The sequence below is a fragment of the Dermacentor silvarum genome, chromosome 5 (genome assembly GCF_013339745.2).
Source record: "Dermacentor silvarum isolate Dsil-2018 chromosome 5, BIME_Dsil_1.4, whole genome shotgun sequence".
NCBI lineage: Eukaryota > Metazoa > Arthropoda > Arachnida > Ixodida > Ixodidae > Dermacentor > Dermacentor silvarum.
The window spans coordinates 104,428,153-104,445,896 of NC_051158.1; the positions used below are offsets into that span (position 1 = coordinate 104,428,153).

Below are 17,744 nucleotides of genomic sequence, written 5' to 3' on the forward strand. Positions count from 1 at the left end.
AAATCGAGACCATTTCTTCCCCTTTACCTCTTGGATATATATATATATATATATATATATATATATATATATATATATATATATATAATGTCACTGGATGTTCTTGTAAGTCCACAGGGCGTCTGACCGAAGTATTAGAAGCCGGAGCAGTCTCAGCTGGACACCGATCGAGCGCGCACTACTAGTTCGTCGACTTCCTCTTTCACACTTCACCGTGCCGGCACCAATAATCTCCAGTACAATCACCCCCCCCCCCCCCCCCCCCCCCCCCCGCACGGGAAGAAGCCATCCTGGCGACCTAGGGAAAAGACAGCATCGTCGGGTCGTAACACGGTTGAAGCCGTGCTATACATGAACTATTTCGCGCCCTCGGCAACGGCGATCAGAAGACCGCGCGAGCGGCTCGATGACATAGTTCACGGGTGATGCTTGCTGCACTACGCGGTAGGGACCGTGGTAGTTTGACAAAAACTTAGTGGATATAATATTGCGAGGTAGCTGTTATACCTCGATGCTATATTTAGCAGGGGCCGCGCGCTGAAGAGGATAACGCTGGCCCTGATGATGAATATATACAGATGAAGAAGATGACGGGTGAAAAGTATGCTCACTGCATGCTCAATGCTACCAGAAAATCATGCTTTGCGTACACTACCGTGCCGTGAACAAAATAACCCGGAACGATCTATATACACTACCTAGAATCTCTAGATAGCTATAGATTCATTACAATATATATATATATATATATATATATATATATATATATATATATGTATTATTGGTTTTGTGAACGCGATTTCGCTCTGGGGGGGGGGGGGGTGCGTTAGCCAGCGGAGCTCATGGTCATTCCGTCGCAAAAATATTGTGCTCAATGACGCGAGTGTGATCAGCGGCATTTGTACAGGTAGTTGCGTAGTGATGATTTCTCTGGCTAAGAAAAAAAAGGTGTGCTTTTATTTTATTACTAAAAAGGAAAAGGCGACACATTTCCCGTGAAAGTCGGGCGTGTCCTGTCGTGTGTTGATCGTGCGTGTCTTCAGCCGATGGGCAGGCTTGGAAGTGTTGGGCCTGGAAACGGAAATGGAACAAAACATCATCCGTTATTTGCTATTAAGTTGGGTTAGGTGTCAATGCTCATTCTACATGGTCTGTAAACCCAAATGTTGACAAAAAGAGAACGAAACATCCGTCTTCGCATTAATTATAACAGCAACCAGTGAGCGTGGTTTCTCTTCGTGGGGCTTTCATAACCCCGTCCGATATTTGTCCGATTCCACACCACAGTTTCTGAAGCCATCATCACAATAATTATCATCAACAACAGCAAGAACAGCTAATGTGTCACCCTCCCCACCTTTGTAACTCATGTGGTGACGCTGAGACGAATGGACAATTGTTATTTTGTCGTAGTTTCTTCTATTGAAGATATCTTAGAAACTCGTTTTTGTTGGGACTGGGTTGAACATTTTAAATCCTGACGTTTTTTTTGTTTTTTTTCTGGCTGCCTACTTATAACTCGGATAGAAACGTTTGATACGCCATCTCAGAATTTCTTTGTCTCACGGCGAAAATTTACTACATTGTGTTATTTTTCCACTCCCTTTTATATTTTACGTAAATATTTACTTTACCTTCAAGACAGGAATAAGTTTCTTTTTTTTTCTGATTTTTGAGAACCTTGTCCAATTCCACACTGTGGGTGTGCACAGTCTTTTTCGAGAAAAATGAAATCAGACAACGTAAACGAACGGTGTCGTTGAGTGTCAGGCTTTTCTGGGATATAGATTAGATGGCCGGATGACACCCTCGCAATGTAATGGCCCGATGGACTGCTTCGTACCGTGTTCCAACTTCGTTTACAAAGGGATGGGGAACCCTCTCGAGACCGGAGCCAGAGGAAGCCTGCTCTAGCCGGTACGTTCAGCAACACACACAGAGCAATCGAGGACCCACGCGATATGTAATCTTTCATACCTCGCTGATCATGCTCCCAGCTTGAAAGTTAGAGCTCCTCCAGGCGCTCTGAGCTGGAGAGAGACACTCCGAACGAACCATGCGAATGTGTTCCGAGCGCCGGATTTCTTCCAGCCGAATGTAAACCATGCACGCCGCGATCTAGAGCACTCTAGATGCGCTCGAAAGCAACCAGTCGAGTCTGCCATTACTCATACACTCAGAAAGCACACCTCGTGATTGATTCATTAATTGATTGATTGATTGATTTCTGGTTCGGAGCACTCCAACGCACCACTGGTGTTTATGAGAGGCATACGCCGTCGCGCCTCAGTGGGCACGATATTCTGCTACTCAGAACGTGGTTGTGGGTTCGAATCGCGGCCGTTGTGGCTGCAATGCGATGGGAGCTGAATGTAAAAATGCCTAATTTTTGTGTACTTAGATGCAGATGCACATAAGCAACCCCGAGGGGTTTAAAATTAATCTGAACTGCTGTGTCTCTCATTTCAGTGTGTTGAATTTGAGCGTTAAACGTCTTAATTTGATTATGACAGACGCTCTAATGCACGCGCGTTTAGAACGATACCTGTACAAAATACAAAAAAAATATATCACACACACGCGACTTGGATCCACTCTAAGGGACGAGGTTTAGGCAATAAATTCAGTAATGAATGAAAAAAAAGAAAACCTTAGTTGGCGCGCAAAGAAAATGTAACGCGGCCAAGACCAATGCTATAAAGTTTTACTTCTGTTTTGACACAGTAGACTCACATTGAAGGCCGAGCGCCATCTGGAGCGTAGACCGAATGCCCATCAGAGCCATTTGTAGCCCTAGGTTGCCCTGTGCGGCCGTGTTCGCAGCTTGCAACAGGGGGCAGCCGATGCCCCTGAACGCTGTGGTGAACTGGCTCACTGGAAGCTGACGCAGGATGCACTGTGACGTCATACAAAGGCGGCGAAATGCTTAGCGTCAATGTCACATTAGTAACTACAACAGTGATTGTGATTTTCATCCTTTTGGGCAATGCTGGTTAACTTGCATTGATCCAGCCTGATTCCTCACATGTATACACGCGGCTTTGCTAGTATTTTCCTTCGTAGTTATCTCTCTTACATTTTTTTGTCTTTATGCTGTGTGGTTAAACCCGTGTACCCCCCCCCCCCCTTTTTTTTTCTTTCTCTCTTTCTCCCTTCTTCTGTTCTACCAGAATGTTGTATGATATGGTCACTAATGGGAAATGTGGCGCTTAATTCGCTAAACAAGCATCGAATTGATGAAGAATACATAAATTTCTCTGCAATTTGGCGTGGTTTCTTTAAGAGAAAGATTTATCTCAGGGGTTACTGTCTGAATACATGGGAAAGGAGAAATTGTTTTTCTCGGCAAACACTGTACCGAATTCAATGAAGTTTGTTGCCGTTAAATGACAAAGTTAAAATCTGGTGAGTATTGATAGCGAGTTCTTTTTATTTATGTCGTCAATTTATTAATAAACATTGTTGAAAATCGCAAATTTTCAGAAAAAGAAACTATCAAGCTTGCATCTCTGTAACTCCGCAAATTTTAAATTGCATATAATAGTAAAAGTCGACAAAATTATTGCATTATACATGGCTCTCGAGTAGAGCACTAATATGTGAGTACGACTTTTACAAAACGCTTGTAAACAGTGTAACAAACTCACGTAAGATATAAATTGATATCTCAAATTTGTCAGCTTTGAATGCTCTAACGAATGCAGTTTACAAAACTGCGATATCTGTTCTTGATGCAGGGCTACGAACTCGTAAACTTCGTGCTTCTATTTTTTTTCAAACTTATCAATTTCGAAAATTGCTTTTAAAAAAGTCAGGCCTTAAATCAAGATTCCGCTTCCAGCAGTCACTAGAATTTAACTTTTCATTCACATCAGCCCAGTGGGTATTTCGAAAAAAAAACGTTTCTGTGTTTTACATGTATTTGAATAGGCGGCATCAGTGTATAGGGCCCGAGCTAAGGCTTCCTCTTAACCCTTTAAGACGCTGTGCACGCCAAGAAAGTGCGTCAACAGCAACAGCATTGATGAAAGGTAATGGTACTTGAAATGTGTCGCACACATCTTCAAACTGTTCTGATTGAATCGTGTTGCAAGTTTGAATAACGGGTTCAAAATGTTTTAGTCAAACGAGTGGGAAGGCAGACGGTTGTGCATTTACTTGCTCGGTGCGAGTATGTCGTTTTATGTAGTGGGTGTACTCCTCCCATTGTTTTTCACAGTATGTTGCATCAGACATAATTTTCAAGTGCCTGGATGGGTGCTTTCACAAGCCTGCTAGACATGAAATAGTTCATGTTGTCATAGTGTAATGTTCCAGTAGTGAGCTTTCGCATCGGCGTACATGTTCTGTAAGCTTGACCAAACCGACTTAAGAATTGAAGATTCTTAATCTATTCTGCAGCTGCATGCTTTTTATGATTCAGAGTATGCAAGAAATGCTGTGAAAGTAAGTCTTCAGTCAACAGAACTCATTGGCGTCTGAAGGTTTAAGAGTAACGGACCCAAAAACCTTCTTTAACGTTTTTTGAGAGAAGATCGCCCTACTTTGAGGACGCTGCCTTCTGCTGCGTTGTCGAGCAGACAATTTGGGCAACCGGGTCCGTGCCTATTCTCGACCAATGCCCGAGAATGGGTATAAGACACTGGGACAAAAGGGGTATGAAGCTATAAATGTAATTAGATATGTGTCGCACTTGTCTGCGCGTCCACCTCTCATTGACATCCTACTCCTAAAAATCATCGTACATCGCCTTCGAAGGTCTTCGTCGCATAAACAGCTGCTTAAAAACTGCAGCAGACGAGGATGTGCTCGCGCCATCGGTTAGCTAGCTTGCTAAATCAAACAAGTTCGCGGCATTTAGATTCCAACATTGCGTTAGATCTGCGTGATAATTTGTAAACATTTTTTATTGCATTCTGGGGTCCTCCGATTTTTCGGCACGAAGCTGTAAATTTCCTCGTTGGGGCAACAAAAAATTATTTTGCATTACCTTTTTCGAGTGCTTTAAAACCTGCGCCGACTGCAGCGCGGCTTCGAACAATAAGCTGGAGATTAATATACTTCACGTAAACACAAAGTTGATGCATCAATAGGAAACACGTTTTATCCGTTGCAAAGGACAATTGTGTTTGGAGTCGCTAAGAGGCTCTCTGAGCTTTTAGAGCAGTCTGAAGGGGCACTTACAGCAAGGGCTTGGAACTCAGACTGGATCATGTTTGTCTGTAAAAGAAAACATTTCGCATTAATACGTACGCTGTAAGTTGGAGTAGTGACAAACAACACAATGAAGGGACTTTGTATTGAATACCATACAAGGTGGCTCACACATACGGGCACCTCACGATTTGCCATTGGATTTGGGCCGGACGATCACAGTAGCCAACGATACGCAACAGTCTTAGATATTTACAAGCCGATGTTCGAGCAAACACAGAACCATAGCATAAACAACGTCACGCGTGTTTTTACGGAAACGGAAATGTAGTTGTGGTTGTGGCTGCAGCATTGAATCCGACTTCGAACTGAGGCACGGGGTGTTACTTTGTGAATTCACCAGTGTGCTACATTTGTAGTTTTACAAATGAAAACAGTTAGTTTTATGGAGGATGGAGGCTCGTTAAAGAAACAAAAAGTGATGGCAAAGAGAAGAAAAAGTGGCGACGCCACCTCTAGAGTGCCCACGTTGCGCCATCATGACGTCATGGCTGCGGCAGCGTCCGACCTATAGGGCAGCCAGTTCTCTACAACGGAGCTTTGAATTGCAGACGTATTACTGAATTGGCAAACGTATTTTCTAATATACACGAGCAACCAATACCCAGAAGCCGCGGTACCACGCAGCTGTTTCACCACGAGATATATAAAATTCCACTTTGATGTTCTGGCTTCAAAAAGGCAACAGCACCCAGCACTGTGTGTTCTCGCCTTCTTTTTCTGTTGTAACGATCGATACACGTACGCTAGTTCGCCCACTTCCTCACTCCTAATTTATGCTGTTTTACATTGCCTCGCTATAACTAATGTTCATCGGAACAAAAGCGTTTAAAACTCGCAAAGAGCTCACTTACACAGCGAGCCTCCACGCGCTTAGGCAGTACAGCATCAATAAATCTAAAATTTTATCATGACACGTAGTCTATATGAAACAAGCTCTGCAGCTTACCGTGGTCGACGATCCAGCCGTGCACATCATCATCATGTCTCCAGAGCACTGGAAATATCACAAGCGAGAGAGCAACGTTCACCTGCATAATATTTTAACACCACCGATGTTTCCGACACACACACACACACACACAGGCACACACGCACACGCACGCACTTGAGGTCTTCTTGAGTGACCATCGAAGGAAGGCTGGAGCTGTAGCTGATACCTAAGAAACAGTTAGCTATAAAATTTTAGGCCAACGCAGTTCAGCATTTATTTCAGATAATTGTGTTAGTGGCGGCCACCTATATCCCGAAACCTTGTCTAACCTGTGCGCGTTTAGGCGAACGCGCTATTGCGCGGCGTAACCCGTGGTGTCAAGCCTCGTCATCGGCACTCCGTTTGAGAGTGTATACGTAAGTGATGAAAGCGAAGTTTAGCCTCCATCTTCTCAGCTATTGCTGTGTTTTCTTCCTCAACAGAAATGCATACGCAATATTGAAGGAATCTTAGAGCAGATTTAAGCTTATGCAATGTGTCTTTCTGTTTAGATCCATTTTACGCCGAAAGGTAACCATCGTTGGTATCTCGCCGAGACGTACGTTGCCAATGTTACCCATGGCAGGCAGGCCGATGTTGATGGAGCCATTGCAGGAGTCGTTCCTGATGAGGGAAGCCATGCTCAGCCCGCCCGTGTTGAGGCCACCGAGGTTCAAAGCGCCAAGGTTCAGGCCGCCCAGAAAAGGAAGGCTTAGCCCAGATGACATGTCTGTCATAAAAGAAAGAAAAAAGCGATGGGAGGTGTCGGACAGATAATAACTGTGTTACAGTTACACTGCGTAGGTTAGTTCCACAATAGTTGTCGGGGGGGGGGGGGGGGGGGGGGGGCGAGTTTTCTGGTAGCGTGGTTGGTAACGAGGAAGGCACGGGCGCACACAGTGGATCGGGCACAGCACACAGGAACATGCGCTCGATATAACGGCATGCGGAGAAGCACTAAGCCAGGATATAATGAAGCGGTTGACGATTCTTGGGTATAACAAATGAAATGCACCATCATTTTTCTTGCTCATATTTCAGATAATATAAATCAGGACTCACAACATATTTGTACAAAAGAGCTAAGGCAAATCGCGAAACTACCCGGTACAGTGCGTTTCAACGAACAAAACTTTGAATTTAAGAACAATACATTACACAATTGCACGGGTTAAGGACTAACTGTGACATTGAAGGCTTTAAATACGAATTAAAGTTCACACCTTCTTAATCCCAATTAGAATTTATTAAATCAGATTTAAACGGTGTTATGAACAGCACCTGCTCTGTTAAGGTTGATTATAGTATAGCTGGTACCTTGCGTTTTACTTATGTATGAAGTGTTGCATTATTATTACGTAATATTTCCGGCTCAAGAGTTTTTTTTCTCTTGCTTTTCGTGTTGGAGTATTACGTCATTATAACTATTGTTATACATTGTTATTGTTAATATTGTCAACCATTGGTTATTGTTATGTTATCTGCTCTGCTCGCATCTTGCCGCTGGAGCGGAGCACCGAACATATTGTATACAGGTCAGGTGCCATGAGCACATTTAGACCTGTACCTTTTGGTGACGCTGGAATGCGTAAAAGCCAAGCATTGGTGTAAATTAAGAAAGAAAAAAACATCGTCCGTCAGTTGAAAAGCAGACCCCTGTAAGACTCCCGAAGTATGCGAGAACTCCCGTATACAGCTTCGGGGGCTGCCATTGAAGTATGAGTTGCTTGAACTTACGTTTACCCGCTAATGTGTACGTTGCGTTTTTATTTTTTTTTTACGGAGTCAGCTGGTAATAGTTCCTTTCTAGTTTCGCGTGTCCGTGTCTGGCATAACCAAACGATTCAAGGAACCTGAGGAGGTGAATAAATTTCAGGGATCTATCGTAAAGAGACGGAGGGACAGTTATAAAAACGGGGCAGGTGTGTCCGGTTGGCTACCCTACATAGGAGCAATGGTGTTAAAAAAAGCATCCATTACCAGGGAACTCAACAAGTTACCACGTGAAAGCTCAGAATAAGCGGCACATCAAAGGAAAACACAGACAAAGGCAGAAGACAATGGGGGGGGGGGGGGGGGGGTGCGACGAAATAAACAAATTCGCAGGGATGAGATGGGGTGATCTGGCGCAAGACAGGGGTATACTTCGCGATCGCCGGAAGATGGCTCCGTCCTGCAGTGCCCATAAATGGGCTGACGAGGATGAATCAAGTATACGAAATGGGCATTGTCAGCTGTCCGCTTATATAACCAAAGCGAAACATACGAACGTTTATATTAAGGTGGGTATGCGAAGTGATCGGCACTGGGCGAAGAAGGGTAAGTCCTAGGCTCGATCTAGCGCTTCGACAAGGTGACTTCTTTTTCTCCCGAATAAGGGAAGTGCCCTTGCGCTGCCGATCTCCTTGCGTGTCCTTACGATCTCCAATTACCCAAGTCTTGCGCCTGCTGACCCCTTCTTATGTCTGCAAACTTCCAAATTTTATATGACCACCTTGTTCTCTGTCGTCCTGAACTGCGCTTCCCTTATCTTGGCACCCATTCTCTAACTAATGAACCACCGGCTATCGCCCTACACATTACACGTACCGCCCCACTCTATTCCTGCCTCCTAATGAAAACCAGAATATCGGCTAGCTCCGTTTACTCCGTAATCATCACCGCTGTCTTCTTGTTTCTTAAGGTAATGCCTAACATTTTTTTTTGTGCCATCGGTCGTTGCGGGGTCCATAACTTTTCTCAAGCTTCTTTGTTACCTTCCAAGTTTCTGCAACATTTGTTAGCACCGGTAGAATGCATTAATTATGCATTTTTCTTTTCAACGACAGCGGTAAACTATACGAGTCATGATTTCGTAAAGTCTGCCGTATGCGCTGCAAACATCTTTTTTTTCATTTTTTCGGTAAACTTACTTCTCGTGATGAGGGTCTTCTGTGTCTCATTGGCCACGGTAAACGTACTCTTGCGCAAACTCTAGAGATTGTCTGGAAATCATGGATTCTTGTCCTCTTTCCAGGCTGTTGAACGTTCATTACCTTTGTCATTCTGCATATTATTTGTCAGCCCTAATATTACACTTTGTCGGCTAAGGTTCTGAATAATTTGTTGCAAAACATCCAACGTTGCTCAATAGGACAATGTCACCTGCTAACCACAGGTTGCCGGCAGTTGGCTATGTTTCCTCAATCCTGCTTTGATCCTTTTTTTTTTGCACGTTTACCAAAAGTAATCGACGCATGTGTTCAAAATAAGCCAGAAATGGCTACAGGATTGTAAAGTACAAAAGAAACTGTACGCAGGCGTCAAGTCGTCATGTCCTTATCCCGATCGATCACTCTCAGGGGCGCACGCACTTTCAATTGGGCGTGACGTATACAGTCCAGCCAGATGTGCCATTCAAGTGAGGGTAATCTTATCAATACCCGTCTTCCAGACTGGCTATATCAACATATTATATACTCCTGTACCGCGGTATTACTCTCTTCTTTTGTCTATATTTGCTATAGAATTATGTCTATAGAATACATTTCTGTGTACACAATGTGCCATAATCTACATAAGCAGTTTTTATTATGAAGTGAAAGTGTAGGCTTGAAGTACATATGGTGTGAATGGATAGCCGGAAAGGAGACACTGTATATGTAAATCGTGCATATAGATTATCCAGATCTTTCAGACATACTAGCACAAAATTTGCATAGCTTGGCAGAGTAACTTTCTTTAACGTAGTGACCCGATCAAGCAGGATGGCAATCATATCACAGCTCAATCTTGAAATCACAGTTTCCTACAAAAAATTACTACAGGAAGCTCTGGCGCTGCTACCTTTCACTTACCAAGAGAATGATGGTTAGTATAAGGGTTTGTCAAATGTTCATGCTTATGGCTTCAAATTTTCTCGTGTTGTTACAGTTTATCTTCCTGAAATTTCTAAGCATTTCATACTTGGGAAACTATGAATGCCTTGGCCACGAGGCATTCAGTCGATGCAGGCCTCTGTAATCATTGCTAATCGCTGCATCTTTCACACAATACTTCGTTAGAAATAATGAATTCCCAATGCCGCAAATGCGTTTGAAGCCAGAAGTAAGAAGTTTAGGCAAATTCATGAATGCATGCTGGTCGAATCGCCACACTTTCAGCTTCCCGGACATTCCATTGCCAGATCTTCTGCAATATTTTTTTTGTAGTAAACGCCATTCTTGAAGTGACTTCACCGTATGGTTCTAGCTTACTCGGAATGTCACGACTGGCCGGTATCAGAAGCAGGGGCAACAGGGCACCAATGATTCCTTGAGGCGAACCATTCCTGGAGATGCCCTGGATGGCACACTGCGTAGTAGACAGTGTGATGTATCATACGCACTGTAGCCTGCGACAACCCAAAAATTTGGCACGAGAGCCACCCACAAAACCGTGCGAAAACTGCTCTCTGGGCCTCCGCACTTGAAAGGTAGTTCCAGAGGGACGCCAATAATAATAATAATAATAATAATAATAATAATAATAATAATAATAATAATAATAATAATAATAATAATAATAATAATAATAATAATAATAATAATAATAATAATAATAATAATAATAATAATAATAATAATAATAATAATCAATCAATCAATCAATCAATCAATCAATCATGTTTATTTAACGTGCCCAGGAACAACCCTAAGGTCTGAGTGCTGGCGCACGCATTCATCACAAAGCAAAAACAAGACACTCGGAGAAAAATCATTAAAAAATAAATGAATAAAAATAAAAATACTGAAAAGAAGAGAGTACGGACAACAAAACGCAAAGTAAATACAAAAGAAAAAGGAGGAGAAGGGCGCTTGAACAATACATGAAATTATAATACAAGGCAAAGCTCGGAAAAGAACGATGACAAGGAATTATGAAAGATATCAAGTTCACGAAAGTAAGCGTTATAAAGATTCTGTATTCTGTGGACAGTTGAGTGTTCGTGATGACAGGCAGGAACATGGAAAGGTCTATGTTCTCTGGTGATCTTGCGTGGGATGCGGAACATGACACAGCTGAGAAGTTCGGGACATGTGAGGTTACCATGAAGGAGTTTAAAGAGAAACAGAAGGTCAGCGCGATTACGTCGGTCGCGAAGTGAAGGCAATGACAACAATCCAACAGTGCTAGTACAGGGTGCAATGTCCAGGTTTGCAAAGCGGTGATTATATATGCTTAGAAACTTTTTCTGGACACGATCTATAATGTCACTGTTGGATCTAGAAGAGCCATTCCAGACGACCGACGCATATTCGAGTTGAGGAAGACAGATGGTTGTGTATAATTTGCGGAACGGTGTAGGAGACTTGAATTCTCTCGATAGTCTGCATACAGAACCAAGGGAGCGCATACCCCGCATTGCAACACGCTTAGTGTGAGCCGAAAAGTGTAAGGTTGCATCAAAAAGTACACCAAGATCATTGATCTCGCAGACCTTACACAACGGCACAGAATCTATAGAATAAGAAAAAGAAATACTTGCTGTTTTGCGTGTGAAAGTCATGACTTTGGTCTTAGCAGCATTCAAGGTAAGGTTATTATCCTTGCACCATTTAGAAAAGGAAAACAGGTCAGACTGCAGGGCGCGACAGTCATCAACAGTGTGAATTTTCTTAAAAATCTTGATGTCATCGGCATATAGGAGGAAAGAAGAGTTCCGAATAACAGAAAGAACGTCATTAATAAAAATTAAAAAAAGGAGTGGTCCTAATACTGACCCTTGAGGGACGCCGCTAGTTACCAAGTAAGAAGAAGATGTTTGGCCATTGACGTTAATATAACACGATCTATCAAGAAGATAACTGCGCAAGAGATTCACAACTGACGAGTCAACATCAAAGTGCGTAAGCTTGAGCAGAAGCAGCGAGTGGCTGACTACATCAAAAGCCTTGCTGAGATCACAGTAAATGGTGTCAACTTGCCCCCTTTGAAGTACCGGCGTGGAGATCTGTGTCATGAAACTTGCGAGATTTGTGATAGTGGAGCGGCCGGTGAGAAATCCATGCTGATTCGGAATGAGCGAGTTCTTCACAGTAAAAGACAATATGTTGTGAAGAGCAAGCTCAAAAATCTTGGACGTAGCACAGAGAAGAGAAATTGGGCGATAATTCGATACATCTGATTTACATCCAGACTTAAATACAGGAAAAACACGAGCAGTTTTCCACATGTGAGGGAAAGTGGAAGTAGTCAAAGAGTTATTAAATATAGATGTCAATACTGGAGCAAATATACTGCCGTAAGCTTTTAGAATTGCGGAGGGGATGCCGTCAGGGCCGGAGGATAGGGAAGGCTTCAAGCGCTTGAGGCATTCGTGGACAAGCTCTTCATCAAACAACACCGCACTAGATGTAGGAACCGTCGTGTGCTGCTGACTGACACCAGTGTTGAAACCTGCATCTTTATATAAGGAAGAGAAATGGGCTGCAAAACAATCCGCGACTGCTTGGACTTCTGCTCCTCTAGAGTCAAGCAAGCGAAAACCCTCTCCATGTTTGTTGGAACGCTTACGTATATAATTCCAAAATTCTGCCGGCCGGTCGGAGGCGCTTTTTTCCAAGAATGCCATATATGAATCTTGATCCCGCTTATAGAGACGTTTACAGAGAGCCCGAAAAAAGCGGAATTCTTCTCTGTACTCATTAGGCAACGGAATTCTGGATTTTCGGTGGGCGCGATCTTTATGCTTTAGGGCAATTATGAGTTCAGACGAAAACCAATGGGGATATCTAGAGCGTCTAGGCCTGTACTGGGGAATGTATTTGCGCATACTGCTCAAAACAAGCTCTGTAAACTGATCTACTTGGTCATTAACATTGCTTTTGTCGGTAACCAGTGACCAGTCGGTGGTGGACAAGGAATTATATAAACCAAGATAATCACCACGCTTGAAAGCAAAGCGTGGGGATTCATTTACGCCCCTGGAGGAGCTCTGCCTCAGTGCTGACACAGAGGCAGATATCTTTAGTGGCGGATGAAACTTATCGGTACGCACAAGGAAAATTTCGGAACGAGAGACATCTAAAACCTGAGCATTCGAGATGCAAAGATCTAAGACGTTGCCACAGGAATTGGCGACTAAGTTATGCTGTTGAAGGGAACAGAAAGACAGAAAGTCCAACAACAGGCTGCATTTCTTCTCTGTGTAATGATTGTAATGAGAATATCTAAGTGTGTTCCAATCAATACCTGGTGTATTAAAATCACCAAGAAGAATTACTTTGTGCTTACTATGGGAGGTTATTACACTTTCAATGGAAGAGATGACCTCATCATACAAAACAGGGGAAATATTCGGCTGTACATAGAACGATCCAATCAACAATTTTTCACATCGGGCTAAGCTGACTTCTAGCCATATCGACTCCCGTACACTTTCTATATCGATGCGCCGTACACATCTCAGTGAATTGTCAACTGCAATTAGCACGCCACCACCTTTTTGTTGAGATCCACTGAAGTCCCGATCACTGCGGAAGACGTTGTAGTGCGGTGGAAAGAAGTCTGAAGACGAAATGTCACCACACAGCCAAGTTTCAGAAATAACAAAAATAGGAAAAGAAGATGAGATTACATTGCAAAAAAATTCGCGTGCTTTGGTGCGAAGTCCGCGAGCGTTTTGGTAAAAAATTTCCAAATTACACGCCACTTTGATCCTTGGGGGTTGTTATTTCAGTAGCATGAATCATGTCATCGTGTAGCACACCACGGAACAGCTTGAACAAGCAACCCATTGGCCACATTGACGGGTCGTTCAAGCGCTTACGTGCTTCTTCGTCAACGGCTACATGAAAAGAAGAATACGATTGATATTTAGTTCTAAGTCTCCGGCAGGAGAGGGGAGAAATATTCAAGGCCTTTAAGTGGTTGGTCAGGTCGGAAGAGGTTGTTTCAGAGCTCAATTTAGAAACAAAAATAGCCTTAGGTCGATGCTGCCGTTGAGCTACAGATAATGTGGAAGTCTTTCGCGCTCCAACCGAGGCAGGACTCTTGTTTTTTTGTGTAGTCTCGGGTGCTCGGGTGCTTTTTCAGTGGACGACGCGAAATCACGTGGGGAAACAGCATCTCGTCGTTCAGCAGTGCGTCGTAACACAGGTACAATAGCTTGCGTTGAGGCAGGAGTAGAAGTAATAATAATAATAATAATAATAATAATAATAATAATAATAATAATAATAATAATAATAATAATAATAATAATAATAATAATAATAATAATAATAATAATAATAATAATAATAATAATAATAATAATAATAATAATAATTAATAATAATAAAAAGTCCACCTCTGCCTTGACGCCACGGAAATCAGCAAAGAAATGTGTTATTGTGGATCGTCGGTATGGATTAAGGGCGAATATCGAAAGTTGGGATAAAATGTAGGATGGTGTATGATACTGTTTATAATAAGTAGACCAACCGACGGCTGACTGTGTAGGCTTTTAACTTCTCAAATTTAAAGTCTCATAGGCCCTGCCTGCTTACGAGAAATGCCAAAGTGCATTGTGCGATGTTCGAGTTCGGAAATGGGTTGTCCGCTGTTGTATAAAACCGCGCTATAAGTGAGGTCATGCTCGCTAGACGAGGACTTGCCGAAACAACTCAAGGCAGCGTTATAAAAAAAAGAATATTACAGAATATTAACGAAGTTTGTGCGGCGAGATTTACGCATGACATCATAGTTGTGCTTTAGTTCCTTGATGTTTCACGCCTCCCACCGTCTCGTCTTTCGGTATAGCATCTTCTCGTTCACTTCGAGCGGTTTAGCCTTACTAGTCTTGTTCTGATGTGTAGGCGTCCAGAAGCGAATAGTGGGCGCCGAGCCGAACCGAATACCGTCACGTACGTTTCATACGAAAATAAAGATAAGTGTTTTAATAACATTTGGTCGCCCCGCGATGCTTGAAGGATTACTTTCCCGTTTTGCTTGACATGTGAAAAAACACGACAGCCTTTATATCTCGGAATGTTTAAAGTATCGACTTAGGATCCATTTACGGTGCACCAAAATCTAAATACACGAACGAATTATTTTTTTTTTCCCATAGCCTGCCTTTGACGAAAACCGACGCGGTCGGGTATCGAACATGCGACCTCATGTTTAGCGATAGCACACCGTTCACTGAGCGGTGTTGGATAAAATGAAGTGGGCCTGATTACAGATGAAGCAGAAAGAAGATATATTTAGGTAGAACTAACTGGGGTTCGATACTGAGAGGTTGGAAACACCATATACTGCCAGATACAGCTCTTGTAACTTGTGTTGAAAATGTGCGGGATGAAAACGAATGAGAATTACCGAAGAAAAAAAACTTTTGCGTGTAATTAGGCTCACCAAGTTGTCTATAATCAAGTGCGAAAACAAAACATAACGAAGTCTCAGTAAGAAGGAGCGTCGGGAGACGGAACTTACTCTGGTTATCGTCGCGATACCTTGGGTCGTAGAACTTGCCTGAAGCACAAAAACACGGTAACAAAAAACTTGAGAACCCATTTCCGGATGTTCAGCATTTGTGACATGGTAGGTATGAGGCAAATTTAGCACGCAAACGCCACAATTGAGCAGTGAAGAATACGATATATAATTCTCGTCTAGGCTTTGACGATTGTGAGAAGTACACCACCACATAGATACCCACGTTTCCCTTGCTGTTTATGAAGCCCAAGATCCTGGGACGGCAAACCAGGTCCAGATTTACTTCCGTGTGGCAACTTCCGACACTTTCACGAAACATGCTGGATATACTTCCTAGGCTATTTCTAAACTCTACGTGAGCGTTACGTGGTCGTCAGCGAGTTGTCTCTTGTTGCTCCGAGTCCCCAGAAAAGCTGATTTCGCTTCGAGGAACAGGGCATGGCTTTTGGAATGATCATAAGAGAATGAATTTGTGATGATCCAACTTCTCCCTTTGACAGAATTTCATAGCTCGCTTCTACTGCATCATGTGTATCCAGTTTGCCGTCCCCGAGTTTCTTGCTTTTCGTATTAACCTTTTTCCTCGCCTCTGTTCAGTATGCTGCTGAATCTCGTATGAATATAGAACCCCTCTGGCATGATATTGGTCCTGCACTGGCAAAACTTTCCTAGAGTAACAGAGCGGGTACCGATAGAAGGGAAATACATTCGGAAACGGCACATGTTGAAGCGGTGCAATGATAATGTATTTGCTTACTAAACAATAGAATAAACATCCACCATCCAACCAATTTTGCCACCGGTCCGACCATATTGCCATTGGAAGCGTTTGAATATTAATCTGAATTTCCAACGTCTACTCGGACGAACGTCCGAGTAGACGTTGGACATCAGATTGGACATCAGAATATTGGACATCAGCGCATCAGATTCGCCTTCGGAGAATACCGGTTGGAAGAGCCTTCCAGATAGCATTCATAATATACGTGACGGAATAATTTTTAGAAATCATCTGTGGGTATTCTCGGGTAATTATTTTGATCTACTATGAGTACTGCGTAAAGTCCATTTCTTTTTATAGTGTTTGTGGCTATCGCTAAATTATCGCATCAATTGTTTTTTCCCAATTCCCTATCAAACTACGTACGTTGATTCCTTTTTCTCTGAATTGTTTTTACATTACAGTCTTTCTGAATATACGCTCGCACTTAGCATAATGTGCGCTATGTACCATTTACGGGCTTTAGATGTCTGTAACGCCACCTCCCTTAACACGGTGTTTGAAGCTTTGGAACCCATGATATTTATCTATAAACTTTAATAAACAATCGATCTGTATGCGTGGGTGTAAATCAGGTGGCGCAGCATCGGATTAACCGTAGATTGATTGTAGAGGATTTTGACTTTCAGTGAAAATAATGATGATGGTGATGATGACGATGATGATGACACCTGCATTGTGAGCTGCATTGTGGGACGGCGTTTCTAGAAAGCGTTCGAAGTGGTGTCCGATAACCCTGCAGTGCAGCGGCAGGCTGGTGTCTGGATGATCATTCCATGGGCGAATAAAATGCAATCTAGCATTCTCGGGCACCTCGTGAACAGTAGAAAATGCTGAGGGGTTCGTCGCAGACGACGGTTGAGCAGGCCACGATCTGCCAACTAGACCCGGCTACGAGCTTAGGCACTTTTCGGTTTCATACACCAGCGACGCCTTATGCTGACGGTTACCATTTATTTAATCGCTGTGTAGTGGGCTCCTCGGGCAATGTGAATTTTGGTTTTCAACTTATGTTGCTATTCATAGACCTAGCTACGCCAGCTAGCCAGCTATCCAGCCTTGTCAAGTTTACAGTGTTATAGTGTGTCTGGCGCAAGGAGGAAAACTTCCCGTGCATTTACCGAGTATGCAAATTGTAGCCGGTTTGGATTAACCGCTGCTGTGTCACGCAGCCTTGGCACTTCGAAATTTCTGTGCGGTTTTGCGATGCTGCACAGACTACGAGGGTGGCGGCGTCTAAAAATATACACTGTAGACCACCGACAGTTACAGACAAAAAAAAAAAAAAAAAAAAAAAAACCGTAAGTGTATTTTTATGGCCATAGTTGTAAAGAT

General features: G+C 42.9%; 1 protein-coding gene across 2 annotated transcripts in view; it reads right to left on the reverse strand.

Annotated features, from left to right (window-relative positions):
- Positions 1–954: 954 nt before the first annotated feature.
- LOC119452534 (uncharacterized) overlaps positions 955–17,744 on the reverse strand; it is a 22,252-nt gene continuing 5,462 nt past the window's right edge. Inside the window, exons 4-10 of one of the 2 annotated variants that reach the window (XM_049668336.1) lie at positions 15,626–15,664; positions 10,423–10,519; positions 6,751–6,917; positions 6,164–6,211; positions 5,185–5,220; positions 2,734–2,896; positions 955–1,071 (exon numbers count right to left, since the gene is read on the reverse strand). In XM_049668336.1, the coding sequence (XP_049524293.1) occupies positions 1,040–1,071; positions 2,734–2,896; positions 5,185–5,220; positions 6,164–6,211; positions 6,751–6,917; positions 10,423–10,519; positions 15,626–15,664 (582 nt within the window). In that variant the 3' untranslated portion in view covers positions 955–1,039. The remainder of the gene's footprint in view (positions 1,072–2,733; positions 2,897–5,184; positions 5,221–6,163; positions 6,212–6,750; positions 6,918–10,422; positions 10,520–15,625; positions 15,665–17,744) is intronic. The other variant, XM_049668337.1, reaches the window with a different exon arrangement.